This window comes from Sceloporus occidentalis, unplaced genomic scaffold (genome assembly GCF_023333645.1).
Source record: "Sceloporus occidentalis isolate IW3139 unplaced genomic scaffold, rSceOcc1.0.p SCAF_48, whole genome shotgun sequence".
Classification (NCBI taxonomy): domain Eukaryota; kingdom Metazoa; phylum Chordata; class Lepidosauria; order Squamata; family Phrynosomatidae; genus Sceloporus; species Sceloporus occidentalis.
This window is the reverse complement of record NW_028317028.1, coordinates 3740812-3766630: the sequence shown is the minus strand read 5'-3', so window position 1 is coordinate 3766630 and position 25819 is coordinate 3740812. Positions and strand designations below refer to the sequence as shown.

Sequence of the window (25819 nt, the reverse complement as noted above, 5' to 3'; positions counted from 1 at the left end):
TGATATTTCAAATAAGATACGTTTCGTGTAACAACACATTCCTGTTTTGATTCAGACTTTCATAATGTGAAGGTACATGTAAAATAACAATGATTCTATATAAACTAAGGACCTATCTGTAACTGCACACTCTCCTGAATGCAAGTGGTTGCATCAGCTAGTATTAGAAGTGCCATCACACACTACAGTAATTATTACCTGACGTTAACATATTGTTAATCAGTTCCAGGAAGCCTTCTTCTGCCACATGAGCGTCGGTAAAAAGGAAGATCATCTTTTTGTTTTCTAGGCCAAGCTTTGTGTAGAGGGTCTTCAGATCCTCCCGGAAACTATTTTCTCCATAACCTCTGCTTAGGACTATTTCGAAAACCTGAAACAAGCAAAATACTTTTTGTTATCTTGTTCTGGGTGAAGCATTGAAGATGTACACAGTAACAACTATAACACACCTCATATCCAGCAGTAAAAGCAGCAAGACGTGCAAGCGACTGCTTTCCTGAACCTCCTACTCCAACCAGGAGAGCATGTCCTCGGTCCATTCTTATAATGCGGTGGACGCGGGTGAGGTGTTCGAGTGCATCATCGAAAAGAACCAAGTTCATTTTGGTCTTAATTTCATTGTACTCTTCAAGAATTTCCTAAAAACAACATTGCTTAATGAATCATACAATTACAGTCATGGAAGCTGACTGAGTAAAAGGTATCAGTAACAAGTCATAATAAAATATTAGTACATACTATATTATATTACCTGAAAGACAGCTTTTGCAGCATCATAATCTTGAATATCCTCATATACCCGAGGCTCTCCCTCGTTCAGCGCTGTCCTGTAATCTCCAAACAGAACTGGATCCTTCATGGCATTTTCCAAGTCCGCCGGGAAGTGTTCTGCTATTAGGCTCTGAATGTGGCCTTGTACCTTTATATTAAAAAAAAAAAGCCAGGTTTTGAAGCAATTTTTATACATTTTATAAATTATACATATATAAAGTTAATATTTTCATATTGATACATTTCATAAACAGATTATTTTTATAACATTATAATTAAAAATTCATTGTGCCAGTTTTGGAACTTTTTTCATTTACCTTTTTTCATTTCAGTACCACAGTATAAAATATAATATTAAGCTATACACACCACTTTCTTATCATCTTCATTAATAAGTCGATCATGAAAAACTCGTAGGCCCTCATTTCTCCACACTCTCACCATATGAGTCACAGTCTGGAATCTGGAATCAAATTTTAAATAGTTATTGTAATTGTTGATATCATAACTGTATATTGAGAGGATAATTACCTTTATCTATATATATATATATATACATACATACATACATATTATATGCTTTTTAGAAAAAGTCACCTTTCTGGAGTAGTAAGAACTAGCCCATTGTAGACCCGTGAGAGGTCACGGAGATTAAATATGTAATGGAACTTTGAAGGGGTTGGGGGTAAGTCGCGCACGATCAGTTTGTACAGTTCCAGGGTGCAGAAGGTCAGCTTATCACAGATGGCCTGTATATCCTCATGAAATAGCTGTAATGAATAGAGACAATACACATTCATACTGTAATTGAGAAATGTAAAAACTGACTTTTTTTTTTTTAATAGTTACATAAGATAATTTATATTAAGGTTCATTGTTTGAACATAGATGTTTTTACAGGAACCAAGAATACATGTATTTAATATTATTCACCATACCAAATGGCCAACAAATAACAATGATAACTTTAAGAATGTGCTGATCTGTGTCCAAAGTTTAACTTTGCAAGGTGTGCACCTTAAGCTTTTACATTTCATTCATGTAATCTCACATGTAACTATTTTTTTCCCATTTGCTTGGACTATTCATTTACATTCATCTGCCCTACTGCTTATTCTTAAATTACCTTTGTATGTCCTTTTAAAACAGATGAATATATATGATGTAAGGACTCCTCTGAAGGGAATGGGACGTTAAATACAGTGAAGAGGGAAATAAAGCGGGTGTCCACTTCATTACGACCACCACCTGCTTTCCCCATGGCAGCTATGAATCCGAGATCCCTCAGAAACTTGCAGTTGAGCTCTTTGCCACGATCGTACATGCCACCTTTCTCAAGGAGCAGCTTCAGCAGAGCGATGGGCTGCTGGGTTCCATACTCGTCCACCTGTGTCACAGACATTAACATTACAGAGCCATTAGAGGGAAAACAAAATGTCTGGGAATTGACCAAACATTAAATGTGATGTGATGTGATTAGTCCTACTTTCCAGGAGACAAGAAACTAATCAAGATTAAAAAATGCCAAAGATCCAACAGCACCATTAGCAATCATTTTCTTTAAAATTTAATAGCGTTTGGGTGGCAAATCATCTAAACTAACCTTTGGCATATTCATATCATCCATAAAGACCAGCAAACGCTTGCCCATGGGAGGTCCATATGTATCCTTTGTACGCTTCTCAACATTGGCTTCCAGATTCCTCTGGATGTCCATGGATGTAGTTCGAGAGGAGAAGTTAATGGTCAGGAGCATCTAGGAAAGAACGTACAGGTAGCTCACCATTAAGAGTTGTATCCCATTACTGAATACAATTTAATATAATTGTACATCTTCAAAAATGTTTGGAGTTTTGTGTAAATAAAAGCAAGCTTAATGTACAAAGAGCATTTAAATAGATGCTCTTTTTACATTACAATAATGTTTAATAAAGTGTGAATATTGCATACGCTCATTCATTCCATATTAACTGATCAAAGGCAACTTGGTCATGTATCAAACACATCACATAAATATGAAAATGTCACATACAGTGGAGTCACTGTTGAGGTTTCTAAGCAAGTTCGTTGTTGTTGCTGTCTTAGAGGTACCAGATTCACCAACTAGAACGACGGGCCGTTTGATTTTGACCATCTGTTCCAAGAGCCACGTAGTACGAGTTGTATCCACAGTAGGAACTAGAATATAAGTATATAAAATTTGGACTTTATCCATCCTATATAGTTAAATCAAATGTTTCTTTATGTGAATCTCTGCAAAGATAGGTCCCATATCCATCAGCAAAATTTTACTATAATGCTAATAGTATAGTACAGACCTGGGCAAAGCACGGCCCGCGGGCCACATCCGGCCCGCTGAATAGCTCGGACCGGCCCGCAAAGAGTGTCCTGGTGACTCACCAATGAGTCCGGTGTCCCCCCCCGCCCCGGTCACTTACCTTAAACTCCTGTGTTGGAAGCGTTTGTCTCGGGTGCCGGCGCTTTACGCTGGGCGCCGGCATATGACGTCAGACGCCGGCGATCAGCAGTGAAGCGCCGGCACCCGAGACAAACGCCTCACGCTTCCAACACAGGAGTTTAAGGTAAGTGACCGGGGCGGGGGGGGAGATCCTGAGAAGGGGGGTTAGGGAGTTAGAGGGGAGATACTGAGAAGGGGGGTTAGGGAGGGAGGTCTTACTGTGTGTGTGTGTCTTACTGTGTTTGTGTGTGTGTGTCTTACTGTGTTTGTGTGTGTGTGTCTTACTGTGTGTGTGTGTATCTTACTGTGTCTGTCTTACTGTGTCTGTGTGTGTCTTACTGTGTCTGTGTGTGTCTCACTGTGTCTGTGTGTCTTACTGTGTCTGTGTGTGTCTTACTGTGTCTGTGTGTGTCTCACTGTGTCTGTGTGTGTCTTACTGTGTCTGTGTGTGTCTTACTGTGTCTGTGTGTGTCTTACTGTGTCTGTGTGTGTCTCACTGTGTCTGTGTGTATCTTACTGTGTCTGTGTGTGTCTCACTGTGTCTGTGTGTGTCTTACTGTGTCTGTGTGTGTCTTACTGCGTGTGTCTTACTGTGTTCATAGCTTATTCAGTTATTGTAATAAATATTTTAGCCCATTTTTTAGCTCAAAATATTTTTTCCTTTTTTTTCTCCTCTAAAATCTAGGTGCGTCTTATCAGCAGGTGCGTCTTATAGAGCGAAAAATACGGTATGCACTCCGAAGCCTTGTTCATTTTGTTCACTTCTGTGCTGTGCTAATAGTTATTCAGGCCTTACTTATTCAAGCACCTCTACCAATGACGTAGGCTTGAATAACTTTATTAAACAGCACATAAGTTAACAAAATGGACAAGGCTTCGGAGTTTGTAGTTTGTAGAGGTCTGGCCCTCTAAAACCATTCCAATTTCTCATGTGGCCCCATGGGAAAATTAATTGCCCACCCCTGGTATAGTACAACGTATAATACTTCTATTTTCATATTAGTACAAGTATGCATTTTAAGTATTAACATTTTCATATTTTATAATATAATAAAAAAATCTTATAGCATTATTATACATTTCCAGATAAAGATCTGTTAAAATGAAGATTATGCATCTTTTCCAACAGGAACGGAAGGAGATTGTTTGAAGCAGATTTTAAAGAATTGTATGCATATTCAGCTAATGTTATTTTTGAGCCCATAATACCAGGACAAAAAAGTGAAAGCATTATTGAACCCTCCACTTACCTAATATATCAATAAACTTCTCATCAGGTTTATGGATATACTGAGGAACCAGTTTGCTCCAAGGTATCCACTTGTTTTTCTCTCCATCAAAGTGATAATCATAAATGGTGGGCAACTGACCTGTAGAAATGCACAAACTCATGTTTCACTCTAAGCTCTACAGGACACGGACCTCCTGCCCTAATGTATTTATACCTATTATACCCCAATATTAACAACTGTACAACCATTGTTCATACTATACTACTGCACTTATTCTACCTTCCCTTTATTATACAGTCAACTGCAAAGCACTAAATAAATACAATATACATATGCAGTATACACATATAATATATCTATATGTATATATATATATATATATATATATATATATATATATATACACATACAATGTCCAAGAAAACTCTTATTTTGATTTAAGTAATTGAATCTACAAGGTAACCTACCTGGAAGCTCTCCAGGCCCAGCCATTTCATTCTCATCATTGACTGATGACATTGATGCCAAGCGTTTAACATACTCATCAAATTTAACCCTTCCTGCTTCAAGCAACGTCCCACCCAGGGAACAATACAAGGCTTCAATAAAGTAGCATTCCAAAACATCCACATCATCAGTTTCTTTGTCAATTAATGCATCCAGCATCATGGACAGCTGAGTAACCTGCAAAGTCCACAACATGAAACATTACTTGCTTATACTATTATTCTATACCCATTTAATAAAATAATTTACACAACTACCATTTCACACACAGTCAGTAATGCAGTACACAAATGTAAACAATAAAACGAGTGTGCTCTAATGTGAACTTTATTCATGTTTAGTAATAGTTATGAAGAGCGGTAGAAAGTATTATCTATTTTAAGGTAATACCATGTTTAGATCCGTCTGAGGTACGATCGTTTTTAACTTTTCTCCTTGTCTTCCATCAATGATTCCTTCAATAATCATTTCAAGACACTGCGGGACATACTTCTCAAACAAACGATTTAATTCACTTTGTTCTTGCTGAAAATAAAATGTAAAACATAGAAATAGTCATTAAGTATACATTGATAGGAACAAAGTGAAGACTAACATTATAGTACAGACAGTTTTTGGTGCTGATCCAAAGACACACAACTGAGATGGAATAAATAAATAAATATTACACAATTAATATTAACTTATGTTAAATGTATTTTTTTTTAGAACCTAAACCTCACTATTACAAAAGGTCTTAATGGTAAGGCACGTCTTTTCACAAATGATACAAAGGCCTGCAACGGGGTAGATGTTCCTCGTGGAACAAGCCAAATGGCAAGGGATTTACGTAAATTTGAGGAATGGTCAGGAGTGAAGCAGCTGCAGTTTTATCTTGATAAATGTAAAATAATATACTTGGGGTGTTAAAAATCCCAAGGCAGAACGTAGCATTGGGGCACGGTTCTGTCTGTGAAAACCGAAGAGAGGGACTTGGGAGTAATTATTCCACAGGACTTAAACGTAAGCAGAAAACGCGATTAAGCATCAAAAGATGTATATCGTGAGGCCAAACCTCACCTAGAGTATTACGTACATTTCTGAAAAACCATCTACATAAATGGTAAATGGTTTGCGGGATTCCAATTAAACAGGAAAGACTAAGGGATCTCAACGTGTATCGCTTGGAGGAAAGAAGAAGAGAAAGGGGAGATGTGACAGAAATGTTTAAATACATAAAGGGATTTAACAAAGTACAGGAGAGAAGTTTGTTACATTAAGAGGCCATTGTCTAATAGCGGGTCAGAGGTTTAGGTTTTCCTACTTGCTTATAAAATAGAGTGCATCTCGTTTCTTGGTCTATTCTAGTACATATCGTAATAAATAATAACCCTAGCCACACAAACTCCTGAAAGGTTTTACCTTGTTCTGTCTATTACTGATCCATTTCTGCCAATAAGGCCTGTACTTCAGGTTTTTGGGGTCCACAAAGACCATGCCGCAGCGTGACACAGTAGCAGGTGAAGCATATTGTAAATCCCCAACCTAAAAGAAACAGAGTGTATTTAAAGGTATTGCACTGCGTGAGTACTCTGAGGAGATAATGGGGAAAATCGATACTATGATGAAAATAGTCTGCACCTCGAACAATAATGCGCAGTGTGGCTGCAGCCTAATGCGCTCGCCATTTGCCAAGGTCAGTAGCTTGTTGTCATCCATCACAGAATTCATATTTTCCACCCACAGAGCATCCACGTCTCCATCAAATAGTATATACCTGAAGAAGAAAAAAAAAAAACAATGACTTGCTTCATGGACGAAGTTAACTAAGTAATGAATTTCAGTTCTGGGAAATTAAATGGCCTTCATTTCAATTCCCCATCTGTTTATCTAGATCAATGATTCTCAGACATTTTAAAATCAGATAACAATCATAACATATTCTATCATCCAAGCTCCGCTAATGTAAGTCTTGTTTTTCCGACAAAGAGTAACAAACGCCTTTTTTAAGTGGCACTCCCACCATTTTTTTTTTTATTACTAGTATTAGATTAAAAATAAGTTTTCAAAATATTGTTTCTCCTTATCTGGGGTAAACAATACAATGGTCTGGGTAGAAAAGGACTTGTTAGTATTGCCATAAAGACTCCGCTAAATGTGGTGAAAAAGTCACCCAAAATATCACATGGATGCACACAACAGCCAAACCCTTACCGTCGCTCTTTTTTGTCAGTTGGCTTGTTGATTTCCCTAAATATATTAGACAAAACTCCATCCGTCCAGTCTCTTGTTGCAGGATCCAGGATGCCATACAGCTCAATCACACTCATAGCTTTAGGATTTAGTGTATATAACTTGGTTACAAGGCCAAGCCTAACAAAGAGAAACAATTAGTTGTTTTTTAATAAATCACAATCTGTAATACATTGAGGAACAGCCTATACATAGAGAAATGTCTGGTGGCCTCTCAATAAGTGCATTAAAAACATACATAACAATAGATATACAATTCAAAAATGAAAAAAAAAGAAAAACAAGTAATGGAGCCAGTTTCAATTGTAAGGCAAGCAGGTACACTTCAGTATAAATATATATTAAATAAAACTGGATATTTATAGAAGCAGGGCATTGATTTTATTGTTCCACACATAACCGTTGACCTGTTGCCAAAAAAATAAGATGATTTTTTTAAAAGAACAATCAAAATTTGCTGTACGTATTTAATTGTTTTTTTTCTCTAAATTAGACAAAATTTGAGCGCCGTTTCATTCTTTTATTATGGGGCTTAGAACAAAGCCTGTGATTCATTTACGTGCTGACAGAAATATCAGGCAGCTCTTTGATTAGTAAGTAAATGGAAGCTACAACATTGCTTTAAGAAGATTATAAAATATATATATATATATATATATATCTTGTTAATAAATGACTATTATAATACACAGCCAACTTTCATTGCTCTTTTTGCTGTGACATGCCCAGTATAAGGCTGGGCAATTAGTATTAACATGAAACATACCACATTGGACATCCACTTACTTAGTTTGTGCCGAACACAAAGTGTTAATAACAACAGATTTTCCTCCTCCTGTGGGTCCGACCACCATAGTTGTATGTCGTGTTAGCATTGTCTCATACATTTGAACAACTTTATCCACCTTTGGAACAGACCACATGTCAATAATGAACACATTCATTCCTAGACATAATTTAAAACTATAACTAAAACCAGTCCATAACGGACGCAATGCCATGAGCAGAAACATCCGAAAGAAGTGAGCAGACCCACTGCCTGTGTCTCATGGTTGGCTTGCACAATGATTTAATGAAATAGGCAAAGGACATCATTGAATGCAATGAACAGTAAAATTGGCATGGTTACTGATTTCGCAATCAGCTACTCATCCTTCTCAGTAATGGCATAATGGATCAAGCAACTTTTAGAAATTATGGAGACTCTAAAGTTACACTAAGAAGTATAATGCGTTTAAAAATCTATGTTGACCACTTTAACATGTTAACGAAACATTAGCTAAGTACACATAAGTTGGAGTAAGGCAGGTCAGGTCCACGTTACCTGTGTGGGCAAAAGGACATATTTGTTCTCAAGAAGGGCCTCTTCCACAGCGTCGTTAAAATTAGGGTAGCGAACACGGGGGCAGTCCAGCCCCGGAAACAGGTCCGAAATTAAACCAAGGAACAGAGGAACATCTTCAAATACAAACTTGGGCAGGTTCATGTCTCTTAGAGCTCTCATTAATACAACATCCTAAAAATTCAACCAAAATACATATCATTCATAAACACACAATAAAGGTCATTTACTTCTTAAACCTACACCGCTGTGTATTTTCCCTCCCAAAAACCTAGATTTATTGCTATAATTCCAAAATTAAAATGCAGTTTTCTCTAATAAACCATTGCAATGACAGCAAACGTGTAGCACTCCAGCTATTGAGTCGGTTACAGTCACAAAAAATCTCAACAGATCCGGGATATTTAAACTAAATGAAAAGTCCTTACCCTTCCACCCCAAGATTCATTATTTAATTCAGAATATGCACTATTTCATATTCAATGGGTTTAAGGAAACACCCGCATTGTTATCTTCAAACACGACTATGACTGATACACACACGCACACGCTTACCTCACTTAAATCAGGAGACCCTCTTTTCAGCTCCCCAGCCATCACTAGCACAGATTTTAGTGCACGCAAACCAAAGTCATAATGATGCTGCTTGGACAGCTGTTCCCGTGCAAGTTTATACAACACAGTCATCTTTTTAGCCAGGTTCTATAATAAAAATAAAACATAAATTAAAACTACCGGTATATACATTAAATCTGCATGGTAGTTGTATATACATATATATATATAAATATATATATATATACATATATATATACACATCTTTTTAGCTTCTAACATATAAAAATAACTATATACTTATAAAGAAATATTTATCACTGTGCCCCATCTTGCAATTTCCATCTTTCCTGATTTTGTCCAACTTACTTTGGCTAGGAGAAATCCTTCGGAGAAGAGCATAATTTCGCAGATTTGCTGGAGATCAGGCACAATCACCACAACAGGTCTAAAAAGAGCCTTGACAGATTCCGGAAGCTCCGTACGGCCGGCATAGCCAGGGTTCATTGTAATGAAGATACCCATTCGGGAATCCAAAGAAATTTCCTGCCCTTCGAACTGAACACAAAAAATCCAATGCAAACTTTTAGGAACCTTTGCTGCTTGTGCAAACTTTTGGATCATACCTCTTACCTCTATGCAGCACTTTAGAATACGGTTGTGCCTTATAAATAAAAGGTAGTAATAAAGCATAGGTACACATTGTGGTTAAAACACATTTATACATATACATAATGACAAAACACTAAAAAGCTAACACTGCTGTAAATGGAGAAAGAAAAACCCTCCTCAACTCCAAAATGTAAAAGTTTGGTGCTGCTATATACCTGTATTTATATTCATTTTTGTAAATCTGTACATTCATCTGTGCTAAAAAAAAAAAAAAGGTATCCATCCATTTTTCAAAATGCCTATTGGTTGTGAATCCACTGATATAGTTATGAAGTCTATTGCGTTACACACCTGAAACTTCTTTAAGTGATGGATTAATGCATTTCGTATAGTCTGTATCTGGGAAGAAATCACTGACAGCACAGAGGCATCAATCCGATTGAATTCATCAAAACATCCCCATGCTCCACACTGCGCAAGGCCAGAGAAGATTTTCCCAACAGCCTAAAATAGAAAACAAAATAGCATATTACTCTTCAATGGATGGTGACAGATCACATAGTGATAGAACTGTCACTGCAGATACAATTAAAATATTTAAGTATAACCAGCGACCATTTTTACCATACATTTTGGGGGGTTTATTAAGTTACCAATTAACTCCTTCCATGGTTCTTTTTTATGTGGATTAGAGGGCATCATATACAGCTATCAAGACAGTAATTTATTTATTTTTCATATCATCACTTCAAATCTGGGGAGTAGGTGTCCTCCTCTTGAGTAGGGACATGATATTTTAATTTTCCATTTAAGTTTAGCTAAAAATCAACAGCATCTCAGAACTTAGTGAATACCTAAGTTGCTTTTTCTCATCCTCTTGACACAAGAACCAGTCAAGTTAGCCATTGGCAAGGGTGCAGCCAAGTTTGTGTTAGCAAACAGGAGCTTTGTCTAGCTAATGCAACTTGGTTGCCCTCACGCATTAGTGAATAACCTCTAAATACGGACCTAGGATCTGTTACATTGAACATAGCAATGTACATGCAATACAGTATAAAGTAGCACTTTTTGTCCCAGTAACCTCTACTTACTTTGTAGTCCATGCCTTCACCACAGTTTGTAACCACACAGAGTAACCCAAGGGCTTTAGCCAGATCCTTGGTTGTCTCGGTTTTACCTGTACCTGCTGGCCCCGCAGGCGCACCTCCGAGATACATGGACAGGGCCTGTAAAATTAACAAAACAAATTAAACACAAGAAACTAATTATGGGATGGAGCTATTGACAATAAAATGAATTATTGAGTTCCCTCTTAAACGAAAAAAAACCTAAAACACTTCAAGATAATAAAATATCTCTAAGGTACTAACCATACAGCTTCTATGAATCTGGTTATAGCCATAATAATACAGAATGTATCAAACATATGCATTTAATGGACTAGGACAGCCCAATTCAGCATTGATTTGGTATTCCAGTAGTAACACAACTGATGACATAAAACTGACCAACGGGTCAAATGCTGCAATGAAATAAAAGCAACAGGCATAATGTTGAAAATAGGCTTAAGAAAGGGCACCTGTGTGAGTGTTAGGTATATCCGATCAGTCAGAGGGGTAATGACCAATCTCCCATTGAGACCCATGTACTCATAGCCATAAGCGAATGTCCCAGTACATTGTCTGACATTCAGGTCATCGGGTTCTCGGTCCCAGTAAAATCGCAGTTGGCTTTCCCACTCGAACTCCCGTGCATCCATTATACTGGCAGAGAGAAAAGTCATCCACGTTAGTGGGAGCCATTTGCGGCACATGGCAATTTCGTATGAAACTTTATCTCACCTGTCCCTAACAAATATGTCCACAATGTCTCTTGCATGCACATCAATGATAAGTACAGTATTGTATTTTTTCCTGTCATTTTTGTCTAACGGCTGGGTGATTCGTGTAACAAGCTCATCAATCTGCTGGTGCATTTTCTTTGCATGATTCTTCATTGCTTGTTTCTCTCCGTTTTTCACTTTGCGGAAAACGTCTTCTACTTCCCAGGTCCACCATACTTGATTACCAGCCAGCACAACCATCCCCTGGTATAACAGCATCCAGTCTATCCTGTGTGACGCAGAGATATGGGATTAGTACAAATGATATGTCACCTGTCTGTGTATTCATTTTAGCTACATACAATCTACTCTCACGTTCTGCCCAGGCTGCGGAGCTGCATATCTGTCTTGCTTCAGTTTCCCTGTTTTGCTTCAATCCATTCCTGGATTTCCTTTTGCTCTGTTCTGATCTCCCATTCCTTGCTTCTGCTTCAGCTCTTTGCTTTTGCTTTGTATCCTTTATAAGGTGTGCCCCACCCGTGTGTTCTGTTTGTCTCAGTCTGCAGTCTAAGGTATGTCTCAGTGCTATGTGTTTGGTTTACATGTTTGGTTTGTTTCGTACCGCTGTCAGCAGGGATTAGCGTTAGGACCCACCGTCATTGGAGTACTTTGGCGTAGTGGTGGGCTAAGCATACTATGGCCATATGATGTGACGGAATCTCCAATTGTTATCAAACAGTCTTAGGCTAGTTCCTGTATTCATGTTTGTTTGTCTCTTATGTACCTTTGCCCTTCTTCCTTGTATCATCTGAGGATTCTGGTTCCTCTCTCCTCTCCCTTTGTCCTAGTCAATATGGCCTATCCTTGCTTAAAGGAGAAGCGTCCGAGGATTCCGGCTCCTCACTCGTTCCCCTGTGTTCCTTGCCTTGTTCCCTGTCCTTTGTTGTGCCCTGTATCATGTATATCTTGTCTAGTAATGTTTATTCCTTGTCTGGTTCACTGTAGTGCCCTGTAACATGTATGTCTTGTCTGGTTATGTTTCGTGCCTGGTCTCCCTGTCCCTTGCTTGTTATGTTTCTGCTATACCCTTTGCTTAGCTTCCATACGCCCAGCCTGCAGCATCCTGCACGTGATTCTTGTGTGATGTCTCATGCCTGTTCCAGGGTGCCTGCAGGATTTCACTTTGTTCTGGACTACATCCGCTGCCATATCAGGGCGCTGGTGTTTGGCTGCACTACCCTAGGTGCTCAACACCTGGGTGAGTGTGGTCACCCTGCAACCAGGCCCTGTCCAAACTCCACTACTGCACTGTGACTCCTGCATACAATCTTCGGGCGCGCTGGGTCCTTTCAGTCATCTGTTTGGACCCAGTCCGTGACATCTACTTCCCAAATAATCATGTTATATTTATCTATTTTGATCCTTGACTACAGATGTGTAAAGTTCCGCATATATGCTGGCTTTATTTAATATATACAAATAACAAAACTAGCAAAGTAGACTTGCAAAGAACTGGTATTGCCAGAGTCTTGAATAATGAAGGGATGCATTTACAGAAACATACGAAGAAAATACAAGAGTCAAAGTCCACCAAACTTTTATAATGGCTACAAGAGTTGCCCAAAGCTCTGACTGTTTTTGCATGGGTCAATAAAGTAATACTTCATGGTACCCATTACCAGTCCAGAGCATGATGACGAGAGACAAGGGGTGGCGAAACAAATCTGTTGCTGTTATTTGCAGAGAGGTAAATTTTGTACCTTAGTTGAATGTGTCAATTTCTCAAAAATTGTGTTCAAGGTTTTCCAACAAGCATTACCAATACTTGTAATTATGACCAAAATACCTGCTTTTGTCCTCGCAATATCTAAAAATGGCCTCCTTTGTAATGAGTCTGTTTGTCCTCCTCATTTCGTGGAGCACAGCTGTCATCCAGTCCTCCACACGCCCTTCAGCTGCGATAACCTGCCGGAACGGCATCACTTCCCCTTCCGCAGAAATCATGGCTGTTGCAAGCATTTCCCCGTTATTGCCCTCTTGGAATTTGAGGGATGCAATGTTATCATACATCTGAAACAATCGACATGTATTTGCTTCATATATTTTCATTTCCAGTTCGCTCATTAACTTAGAATTTAATTTTCATTCATTACAATCATGCCAAACATCAAAGTTGTTATTTAATGAATGATCCTCTCTTAAAATAAACCGGAACACATTCAGAGGAACATTGTATTGTGGTCCTGTTTCCTAAACTTTTCAATTACCTTGATGATGTGCTCCTGGACGCACGTAGGATCGCTGCTCCCAAGTATACTGAGCAGCTCATCATCAGATATGAAGAAAAATCTCGGAAAGGCGTTCCTTTTAGAGTCCAGGTAATCGTTCAAACTTTTCTGACACTTTTCTAAGCCTTCGCTTAGGTTTTGCAAATCAAAGAGGCGATTAGGAACTTGGCAACATCGTTTGATAACTGGGTCTTTTACAGTTTCGGACATTATCTGTTTATAGAAAGAAACAGTTAGGTTTCCCATCTGATATCCGTGCGATAGTCCTTAGGCTTCGACAGCCACAGCACGTCTTCATATACTTGCAATACACAGCGTTTGATGCATGATAGTTAAGAAATGATAAAATATAGACCCGGGCAGAATTACAGAGCCTGCTTGCCAACTCGTTTCCACAGGCTTCCTTTCAGGACACTTCTATTCAACCTAATGGGTACATTTGTTACATTTATAAATACTCACCCTTTTAAATATTTTATCAATATTGTCAAATTTTTTGGCCTCATCTGGGAGCTGCGCTCTAATATCTCCCCCAATAAATATGCTCTCCAGATACATCCATTTTCTCTGAACGGCCATCCACACCTGTGATTAAAGTCAAAAAACAATTGGGCAATGGAATCCCAAAATGTGTTGTGTGTCAATGTTGATGTCTAAAATGTACTACTGTATTTTTTCTGTCTTTTGTATTTTTGTATAAAATCAATACAAATTTTTATTTTTAAAAAAGTCAAAGAACAAATTGAAACATGATTAACTGGGAAATAGTACGTTTCCAGTAACCTACAAAACATTGTGTTGTTGTATTTACCGCAATAACTTCTCCAATTAGAGAAAGCGTTTTTTCCCACAGTTGCACGGTGTTGAGGAAAGGACCGACAAATCGACTTCCTGAGATACTCTGAAGATTCATTGCATTATCATCCAAGATTTGAAGGATATCATCAACAGATCCCAGGATATAGCCACGGTCTTGACTACCCTTAATGTATTTTTGAACAATGAATTTCATATTTTCCCAGGTGTCTACAATTTCTTTCACACCCTGTTAAAAACCATAATAAATCAGATAAACAACATGGATTGGTTTAATTTTATTATTAAAATGTATTATAAATTATTAGTATGTCCACATCATTAAAAATTACACCTGCACAGCACTACTGCCAGGAGCAATGAATGTACAATCTGCATAACAAGGAAAAAAACAGAAAATATTTGGTACAAATAAAGTAATAGAGCAACTAAAAGACAAAGCAGTACCTAAATATGTAAGGGTCTTCCAAACTTGATGCAAGATCTGCTCTTTCTCTGTTTTGCCTCATCCATACCTTCATTATCTTCTGCTTGGAAATCAGATGGTGCCAGACATGCTTCCCTACTCAGAGGTCACATTCTGCTCCCTGCCCCAGACTCCAGACCAACTACAGGTGAATCCACATCACCCTTACAGATGGTGGGACTACATTTACTACTGTTAGGTGCCCAATACTTACAGACGATTATAAAATCGAAGAGATATTGGTTTTTTTGTTCAATTTTGCTAGTAATGTTTACTAGTAACAGCTCTTAAGCACAAGTTTAAATATTTATGGTCTTTTATGGCATCCAACATGTATTAATTTCTGCTGTACCCAAATTATTGGTCCCAAGATTATAATTTGTAATCTGCATACTATTGGTCTCAATGTGATCATTTGCAATCTATAAACTGCGTCAACCGTTAATTTTGGTTTTCACTAAATGTTTTTTTTGCTTCTTCAATTACTTGGCTTGATTGGATATTTCAAGCATACGGATCCTGCTTAGCTGAATGTTAAACCTACTGCTTGGGATCAAAGCTCAGCTTCAGATACAAACTGCATGTAGAATCCTGGCTTTCAACTCAACAAACTAAAAAAGTGTGAAAACCAGTGTAAAAATAGGTATGTACAAGAAAAAATAGAGGCATACTTCCCTTTCTCCTTTTAACCGGATACACAGCTGCAAACCCGTAATAACACTCTCCTGGTGTTAAAACGATAATTTTGATCCATTAGGGGCCGCTTGTGTTAGCCGGTTTTTAATTTGAAATGTAAACAGAAAAAAAACTATAATAGTGTAGTACTTCAGACTCAGTTGTCGTATGGATATTATATATATGCACTCACAATCTAAATGAGCTGATCAGGCTCCGTATATAAACCCACCGCGATCCGTATGTGGAATATATATGAAAAAAGCAACAACATAAAAAACACAATGGTGTAGTAACTTAATATGTTCTGGCTCGCCAGAACTGATGTACACTTACAGTTGTAACTGGTGTGTCAGGCGCATAGGAGTTTGGTTTCCTCGGCCCTTCACGATCACGTAGTTGTATGTAGTTGTTGTGTATATGACCTGATTTACATTCAACTCAACAAAGCCTGGACATTATTTTTTCATCACTTACATTTGTCAGTATGAAGGAACCAGGGCCTTTCAAAATAACGCTCCCAAGTTATACCGCTTAGAACATGAGCTGTTCCAGAATACGGTGAGTAAAACATTGTGTATGCAGAGTTATTCATTCTAGAAACCAATCACCCTGTCCTTAACTTGTGTTTGTTATTTTAATGCATCCGGGGACTTTTACAAATAGGATTTTCAAAAAAAAACAAAACCCATCCAGACCTGCCATTTATAATAGTAAGCACGCACTACAAATGAATGATACTGAAGCTGGCAAGTCAAAACTTTCTACAGGTCTCCAGTTCAGTCAAGGAAAAACAGACTTCAAAATGAGTCTGGTAACTGGATGTATAGGTAACTGTGATGTTTTGTACTTTCATCGCTGGCGAAACCCCTCTAGTTGTCAACAAAACTCACATTAAGTAGACAACTTTTTGAATACAGATCACATGGAGCCCTAAATCTTACTTTTTTGGACTTATACCCTATAACTTCAAAAACCTTTTATCTACTGGACCTGGGCGTTAATGTGAGTGTCAGTTAGGGAGGAGGGGGTTACTTTAAGTGATGGGTAAGATATGGTCAGGTGATATGGTCAGCCACTTTATGTTTATAGTACCTTACCTGAAGGCTGCTCTATGAGTCAATCACATTTGAGGTTCTAATCTTACCTTTGGGTCTTGAATTTCTAATGTTGGGGAATTTGTAAATAATAGTTATTTTTCATTTTTATATAGTTCTCATCCAACTGGGTTTTGTGTTTATTTCAACCACGTCACCAAATTACAACCCCAAAATATAAACTAGGTAGGGTTATCCACTCACCTCAGTTTTTATACAGAATAACACCATCTTTAGACATTTCATTTCATTGACTTTATTCATGATTACACACAATACCTTCTCAATGCTCAACTCTTTAGCAGCTGATCCTACAATGTCACTGATAACATCTGCATATTTGTGTAGCTCCATTGCAAACATGTTTTCCAAAGTAAATGTATCGGGGTTCATGTCAAAGCTTCTCCCAGTCTTGGTCATAAGTTCTTTCCAATGTCTGAAACCACAAAAAACCTCAGTCAGAAGAAATATGAAGCATATCGGGCCAGAGTGAGAATATTTTTAATGATGGTTCAGACCTGTCTCTCAGTGCTTCATTCTTGAGATCAAGGATCAATGGGATTGAATCTTTGAATTCCTTCATCTTAGATTCAAGATGGAAAGCCACCGACATATTTCGGACATCTTTTGGCAGCTTCCTGAAGGTCTTCAGAAAACCATCAATTCCATCCAGTAGAATCTGAACATTTAAATTTGCCCATAGAGTCTGTGACCATTCTTCCTTAGCAAGCTAAAACACAATACAATTATTTTTTTTATATATTTGGCACAAAACATTATTGGTTACATAGCCCCTGGGCTTGGTTTTCCAAGCCCTTCTTTACCATACATGACAACTAACCCTCATGGCATTTCACTTGCTGAACATAATATGATCCTTTTCTACTTAAGGATCCAGTGATCCCCATTAATCTCACTATCTTAAGGACCAAAATAAAACAAGACCCCCACAAACACGAGTGTCCTCTAGCTCATTCATAAACATATTCCCAATATATTGACAACTTTACTTAAGACATCGGGTTGACAAACCTTTTGTGCATTGTATATTTCATATATTTTGCGCAAACCATTCATTTCTTTCTGAACCTCTATAAGATCAGGATACATTGTTATAGGAAGGTCAAATAGTTTTTCAGCATTAGCTAATTCCTGACGGTTCTTCTCATGCTGTGTGAGGTCGTTTTCAAACAATGTAAGTATCTCTAACCCTGTAAAAAATCAAAGATTTTAAATTGATTCCAATACAGGCAGTCAGTAGCATACAGCCATTCTAACTAACTACAGGAAACTTCATTTCAGTATTGCATATGTTTTTCTTGGTAATTACTCCATGGTGTGTTAAAAGAAAGCATGTTATTATTTAATCTGATTTATAACAAGATCCAGGGTCTAAAGAGGAAGCAGTGCCTAAGTATACCTTTATCAAGGTCACCACCAACCGCTCCTGGCCCTTGTTCACGAAATACCGATGCAAACTGTACCAACTCTTTCCGGTATTCCTCAATCTGATCTTTGGTGATCTATAAAGAAGTGGATAAAGAAACATGGGCAAGTCTCTTCTGTGTCAGTTAATCATAAGGCCGTCCAATTTCCAGATGCATAGATTACATTATATTTATAGAGCATAGGCAGTTTCCACGGCTCTAATACAACAGGGGGAAAGCGACAACTAACAACAACTTTAACACCGACGATATATAACTTCACAAGAAAATAACCACATTAGCACATTACAATTAGTAAAGATCTCTATTACATTTCCCCTAAGGCATAAGGTATGCAGCTTACGTGTAAGGAGATGAGGCACATTACTGTTGATATTTGTACAGTGAGGGGACATTTTGGTGGGCGATTATGATTAGGGAGCATAGCATTGCAATACAGAAATTAACAATCATTGTCACAGTAGAACACAAACAATACCCTACACCATGAGTCTTGCTTACCTGAGTAAATGTCTTTTTGACTTTCCCAAGACTATGATCAACTTGCTTTGATTCTTCAACAAGGTCTTCCCAAATGTGTGTCACCCTCTCAGCCAAAATGTTTTCTTCTTCTTCAAACTGTACAGAGGATTTAACTTGGTATTAGAAAATGAGTCTATTCCATAAGTACGTTACCACTACCCAGCTCTAATAAAGATATAAGTATATTCAGTAATCAATACATCATTAAGCTCTGGGCATAGAGAAAATGAGTCTATTCCATAAGTACGTTACCACTACCCAGCTCTAATAAAGATATAAGTATATTCAGTAATCGATACATCATTAAGCTCTGGGCGCAGGGTCTTTATTGATCCTTTTCCTAATCTGAATAAAAATCAGAATTACTTACTGAAGGATTGTTTTGTGTGTTTTTGTTTTATCCTGCGCAACCAGTTCCTATCTCAGTACATGTTTGCTTACCTCAATATGATACATTGCCAGTGTCCGGTATCGCTCTTGGGTGTCACGATAACGCAACTCAACTGTGAGTGACATGTCTCTGATGCTAGCAATGGTGGCAAGAACAAACTTGAGGTCTTCCAGGGTCTCAGGAGATTTCTTTAGATTAGTAGACAGTTTCTGCACGAGAACAGAGTTTCATGGTCAGTTATAGTTAAAAAAATACAAACCTTACTCTAGTGACAAACAGGAGACGCCTCAATCCATTTTGCAACAACTTAGACGTGCTACTTTATAGAAGAAAAGTTTGTTATCTGTTTTTTTTTCTTTTCATTTTTAAGTTTTTCCCTGCAGTTTGGCTAATCAGAGTGGAAAACAAAGAATTAATGAATTACTACTAGGGCATCAAGGGGTTAATACGGGGTTAGCGCGATACACAGCAGCTTTGGCGCCAGGATTTTAAACGCAAGTACGAGCAACTCTATTGGTCGCCGGCAGGGGCCTCCTTTGCCATTAACCAATTAAGTGCACCTGACAGTGAACCTACGGACAATTGGTAGATGCCAGAGGAGGCCCCTGCAGGCGACTAATAGAGTCGCTTGCACAGCCCTTTAACTCCTGACGGCGAACCTACGGATTTCCGCTCCCGTTAACTCCTGCGATGCTGCGTAGCTAAGGTAGGCTAGATGGGGAAGGGACCAGGGAGATTTGTAAACTCTATTCATCTTTGTATACATTTTGCCGCCACCATGTTCGTATGTTCGGTATTCAGGCTGAACAACAAAAACGCACCCTTCGTGTTCGTTTTCATGTTTGCCCGAATACGAATGCACAAGTCTAATTAGAAAAGAGAGTTTCACAGATGGTGGATCCAAAAAGAAGTTAAGATCTCATGTTATGACATTTGTGACAACTTGCCATGTTTGTATGTAATTTTACATTGAATGTCTACATCAACAGAGATAAACATACTTCTAGCTCATCCTTGAGGCTGTAAAGGTCTTCCCGGGCTGATTCATTAAGGAGATGCCCAAGCGAGTTCACCCAGGCTCTTGCATTTTCCTGGACTGTATAGGCCAAAGGTCCCAGGTATAGCCGGATGCATTGCTCATCTTTAATCAAGGGCTGCTGCGTCACCTCTTGAGCTAATCTAGTGTAGAATTGCAGCTTTTCATCAAATGTAACACAGGATGGCTTCCGAGCAGCAAACTTTTCCAAGACAATGGCTTTGTCCATCTTCCAGAGAGGACGATACCTCTTCCATCGGCTCAGATACTTAGTAAGTGAACTGAGCAGTCTATGCATGCTCTGGTTAATGATACGAGCTTGTTCTACAATCTGAGGGTTTTGGTAGACATCACTGTAGAAGTTATAGATAAAAGGCTCATCATCGTCAACTTTTTGGGGAGGGCAAGGAAGGCAGCTTCCATGCATCCATCGTACAAAACTCTGAAATACATGTAGACAACAGTTATAAGGATAAGTTCTTCCAAATTTATGACATTTTACATATTACAACCTGACTGAGAATGTAATACACTACGAAAACAGTTAACAAACACTTCTATGTCTAAACAATACAATACAATTTCTTCTATATTTTTTTGGACCCTCTTTAAGAACCTTAAAGCTTTCCAGTGTTTTACATAACTGTATGTAGATGTACCCATAGCTGACAACTTGCTTGTTTTAATTATTTTCTTTTAAAAGTTTGAATGTGCCTTCTAAATTAGGCACATCTTATATTGTAAAAACCATGGTAGTTAATATGTTTTTTAAATTCAATTAAATACATCTGCATTTATGTCATGTAACTCCAGAGCGTCAAAATCATTTGAGTGGCTTCTTTCTCCACAAACCTATATTCTATATCTGCATCAAATTTCCTCTAGGTATTTTATATTCTATATATATATATATATATATATATATATATATATATATATATATATATATATATATATATATAACTGGAGATATATATATCTCCAGTTGCCCTGTCCACATTCATCTTTCTAGCAGGATGAGAAAGACTGACAAGTGATATACTTTCTTAACCACTTGATCATTGTTTAATAGTGATCAATTAAGATTTTTACAGTATTTTTTTTTAATAAAATAGTTTTTTGGGGCTGTTTGGACAGCAGTTACATTTGGGAATTGTAGCGTGTTTACTGCATTTTGCGTAAATTAAAAATAGGTATATATCTTATAAGGTCTAAAGTGTGGTGGGGGTTGTGTAGAATTGGGAATTAGTTGGTTCTGTGTTTGGGAGAACAGTAATATTTAAATTAAAATGTAAATATGTAAAAACACAAAACATATGAATTTACAAAAAATTTTATGAATACTAATTTATATATGTTAGATATACCTTAAAAAAATATTGCCTTTAAAAAAATAATATATAAAATGGGCACACTATATAATAATTGAAAATAAGCCACTTTCCATGTTGTGGCTGGATGATAGCTATACCTTTGTTGTCTCCAAGCATCCTTTGTAGCATTGGGTAGTCAGCTTGAAGATTTCATTGAAATTAGGGTGAAGAATTATTTCTGGAGCGGACAGTATTGTTTCAACTTGAAACAGAGGTACACCCCCCAGTATGGAAGTATTTAAAGCCTGGAAATTTCTACAAATGATAATAGAACATATTAGCACAGCCCCAAAAATACAATTCAAATTAAGTAGACTTTGAGATAATTGGTAAGATTGTTGGCTTCTTAAAATGTAAGATTGTGTTTATCTTCTAATTGGATACCTAATAAAGAAATGTTATGTGGACTGCTCACATTTAGCATACTAAATAAAATTTCCTATAACTTTAATAAGTCACTGCTCACCTTTTGGGGAAGCTGATTGATTTTGGCAGCCTTTGTAAAAGTAAAGAGTAGCAGTTGGAAGAGAGTTAATATTATTAATATTATCTTTTATTTATATAGCGCCAACAACTTACACGGCGCTTCTTTCGCACATCTCAAAAGTACAGGCTATAGGTAGCTTTAATAATAGACTTTATGTGTGCTAAAAGCTGACAGTTTCCTCTTAAGAAAAACAATTTTCTTTGGACATTTCAATAAATTGTAACTTCTTTACCTAAGGACCATTTTCGTAAGAGAGTTGTAAACTTTGTTTTCCCAGTATGCATAATACGGAGCCATTTGAGGATTTCTTCCGGTGTTGGTGTTCACAACAAGACCTTCGATTTTTGTTAGAATTGACCCTATTGCGGAATACTTTCTAACCATTATAGCAACATCTTTGGAGCGTTCAATTTCAATATATTCAAAGAATTCTTTCACTCCTACAGGACAAAGAAATTTCACTTAAATTATATTTGTTGCAAGTGCAATATAGATTCTAAAATACAGCATAAAACGTTACATATTATGAAAAACATGGTATCACAACTATATGTGCTCAGAGGTGATAGACCATATTTTTTATTTAAACCATTATATATATATTATATATATATTATTCCAGCATATTATACCTGGAATATCAGTCCCAGGTTTCTTTGGCATAAATTTAAAGAGATTTGCAGACTCAATAGCGGATAATTTGGAATCAATGTCATTTGCATTCTTTTGTATTTTATGGACCAGTGATTCAAACTTCGAAACCGCTTGGGTACAGCGAGCAATGTATTCTCCAATGCCTAAAAAAAATTAAACAATATATTTTTGTGTTATACGTATTCAGATTATGCATGATGACACAGACTATTTAACAACATATACATGTATAAATGGTATAAATACAATGTCTCATATTTAGCTACCAACAGCCATTTGAATCAAAAAAGCCAAATATCATAGCAAAGTACAACAATTAAAAGGTGCAAATTACCTAAAGAGTTCCAGTTTAGTCTTCTATAGCCAGATCGAAAGACTTTCAAAAGATCACGAATATGTCTATCAAGGAGCTGGATTTCTGCTTCATTCAGTAACCCCATCAGTCTCCCATACGATACCAGCATGTGCTTCATTTCATCTGTATACCTGCAAAAGCACTTACTAAGTCATGCTTCACAAAACTGTGTTATAAAGTTGTAGATGGTACAATATGTTTTACGTACTTGTGCACTGATTTGCATCAAACCCAGCTTAAAAAAAAAAATATGTGAAGAACTGCACACTTCTGTAACCTTGTCAGCTTTCTTTAATATAAGTTACAATCAGATTTACTGGAAGGGCAGAAAAGGCAGATTTTGTTGGCAATCTAATACCTCTTAATAATAGATAGTAATAGATGATGTGCCTGTCATGTGTAAGTGTCCTTCGCAATTTCATTATATATATATATATATATATATATATATATATATGTTCCTGAATCAATATAAATAGTGGTTTGAAAACTTAAGTACCTTAAAAACTTGTCTTCTTGAAGAGCAACATTTCTTGCCAAATCTCCAACTGAAAAGCCCAGTTGCTCCATGTTTTTGGTTTCTGTAATAATTTCTTGGAGCTCAGGGGCAAAGTGTACAGCATAGCGAACAATCCTGTGATCAGTATCGGCCTCAATGTGGTCTACATTCTGTTAAAAATATAATTTAGTCCTTTATTTGTATTTAAAATGAAAAAATATGCAAAGTTTATAAATATATATATATACCCAATTGAAGATTGAAAAAAGTGTTAAAAATGAGTTACAAAAATACATTAATCTGTTAACATACATAACAATACATGAAATTGCATATGGCATCTATAGGAGCTAAAGTAAGTTAATATATGGGATGTATAGGATCCACCATCTTTTCTCATGCAGAAGCTCTGTCATGCTATTTGTAGCTTAACAATTCTCAAAATACTGTATTTTGTAATTTACAAAAGAAGTCTATGCACAAGACCCTGTCCACCAAAAGTTTTTTGGGGAATTATTAAATAGACTGAATTTGATGACAGATGGCTAGAGAGCCGTCTCACCCAAATAGCCTGGCACAAGTTAGAAAAGGAAAACAGTTATTTGTCTTTGTAAGAAGAAAAAACAAATACAATGCTATATAAACACATAATATTAATAAAATCCAGATATTTCCTTCAATTGAGAATGCCCACTTCTCCCAAGCATCTTAATAATCAATTTATATAGTAACTCATACATACTTCTAATCATTTTCTCATAATTCTTGTTAATGTGAATTTTAAGAAGCATGGAAACGAGCCAAGAATGAGAAAAAGGATAGTTCTTTAGTTTTGTTACCGATTCTGAAGCAGATGTATTTCCCTGGACAGATCCTGACGGGTGAATGTTAACCAGCAGACTTCTTTTCAGCAGAGAGGGCAGTATCTGAGCAGTATTTTCCTTCCACACCTCATATTTTGTGTCTTCATACTCCTTCATTCTCCTTGCCACTTCTAAATATTTTGCTTTTGCCTGGGGGAAAAAACAGTGTTTTATGGCTAGTGCATTATAGCTTAACCTAGTATTCCTCCAGTTATATGTGTATTCCCCTGCTTTATTTGGGTGTCCAACACTAGGGCCATATGGAACCATATTTTCCATATGGTCTCTGGTGCTCCACTGCCTGCACACACCTGATGTCTAGCGTAGGTAACAATGTCGTAATGTTGCTGTTTAAACCTGAATACTTACTGCCTTTCCACGCTCAGATGACAGCATCTCTTCCATCTCCAAGAATCGGATAATTGTGCGTTTGATGCAGTGGAAGAGAGACCTCTCCCAGTATATGGCACCAGCCACAGGAGGGTGGTTTTTGTACAGTGGGGGGTTATCTTGATGTTTAATGAAAAGCTTGTTCACTATATCAACCTGCCAGAGAAAGTAATATATATATATACACATAAGGAGATTAATTGCAGCTTGATTTTACAAAATACAATTACAATTCATTTTCCGTAAGTAGACAAGAAAAGAATGGCTACGAATAGTACAACTGAAGTTACTTCTTGTATGTTCTTTGCATACATATGTTCTTTGCATTACGTATATTAAATATTCCAGGTGGATAATTCCACTAGCCCACCAGCCTCTAACAAGCGAGCGTCTGAATAAGAGAGGAAATGTAACTTAGAATTGACTGAAAACGGACTGGGAGACAAGCATGGAGATATCTTAGTTGTGTAGGTCAACAATGGGTGGACAACTTCATTGGCTAGGATTCCCATGATGCAACTGGACTGACATTGTCCAGGTCTTTGGTCCAGAAGAACTGGGTTTTGTTTATTTTTTTTACTTATTTGATTAGTTAAAATGTTCATTTTGTAAAGAATACGATGTGATCAGAAATACACACACACGCTAATCAATATACAGTTCTGCAATAAAAACATTGTGTTAAGCTACAGATAAGTATGTTGTTTCTCTAGGGGACATGGGATCGGTGTTGGACAATACCTCTTTACAATACTGATCCAGGATATCATTGAATTTCATCATCATTTGCTTGTTGATGGCGTCCCGGGAACGAATGTGCTGAAATTTCAGCAGCATATCAAACGCTGCTTCAGCTGACCGTAGGGTTTTAAAAGATTCATCTATGAAGTTTATGGCTTCTCCTTCAATTGCCTGTTTTTAATTTAAG

At 37.2% G+C, this 25819-nt stretch overlaps 1 protein-coding gene across 1 annotated transcript in view; it reads right to left on the bottom strand.

Moving 5' to 3' along the window:
* The window catches only part of LOC149289137 (dynein axonemal heavy chain 10-like), a 60270-nt gene that overhangs the window by 16905 nt on the left and 17546 nt on the right, over nt 1-25819 (bottom strand). The window contains exons 14-54 of the mRNA XM_089491034.1: nt 25633-25803; nt 24871-25047; nt 24478-24651; nt 23639-23808; nt 23119-23270; nt 22763-22927; nt 22363-22570; nt 21742-21898; nt 20236-20712; nt 19285-19443; nt 18823-18939; nt 18294-18396; nt 17906-18084; nt 17392-17603; nt 17153-17309; nt 14631-14864; nt 14282-14404; nt 13799-14032; nt 13378-13601; nt 11551-11820; nt 11289-11472; nt 10801-10935; nt 10061-10213; nt 9467-9655; nt 9098-9244; nt 8525-8716; nt 7987-8105; nt 7162-7320; nt 6589-6724; nt 6370-6492; nt 5359-5493; nt 4929-5145; nt 4480-4599; nt 2804-2949; nt 2375-2527; nt 1898-2158; nt 1369-1541; nt 1141-1234; nt 752-919; nt 450-638; nt 199-370 (exon numbers count right to left, since the gene is read on the bottom strand). Of these exons, the coding sequence (XP_089347160.1) occupies nt 199-370; nt 450-638; nt 752-919; nt 1141-1234; nt 1369-1541; nt 1898-2158; nt 2375-2527; nt 2804-2949; nt 4480-4599; nt 4929-5145; nt 5359-5493; nt 6370-6492; nt 6589-6724; nt 7162-7320; nt 7987-8105; nt 8525-8716; nt 9098-9244; nt 9467-9655; nt 10061-10213; nt 10801-10935; nt 11289-11472; nt 11551-11820; nt 13378-13601; nt 13799-14032; nt 14282-14404; nt 14631-14864; nt 17153-17309; nt 17392-17603; nt 17906-18084; nt 18294-18396; nt 18823-18939; nt 19285-19443; nt 20236-20712; nt 21742-21898; nt 22363-22570; nt 22763-22927; nt 23119-23270; nt 23639-23808; nt 24478-24651; nt 24871-25047; nt 25633-25803 (7228 nt within the window). The remainder of the gene's footprint in view (nt 1-198; nt 371-449; nt 639-751; nt 920-1140; nt 1235-1368; nt 1542-1897; nt 2159-2374; nt 2528-2803; nt 2950-4479; nt 4600-4928; nt 5146-5358; nt 5494-6369; nt 6493-6588; nt 6725-7161; nt 7321-7986; nt 8106-8524; nt 8717-9097; nt 9245-9466; nt 9656-10060; nt 10214-10800; nt 10936-11288; nt 11473-11550; nt 11821-13377; nt 13602-13798; nt 14033-14281; nt 14405-14630; nt 14865-17152; nt 17310-17391; nt 17604-17905; nt 18085-18293; nt 18397-18822; nt 18940-19284; nt 19444-20235; nt 20713-21741; nt 21899-22362; nt 22571-22762; nt 22928-23118; nt 23271-23638; nt 23809-24477; nt 24652-24870; nt 25048-25632; nt 25804-25819) is intronic.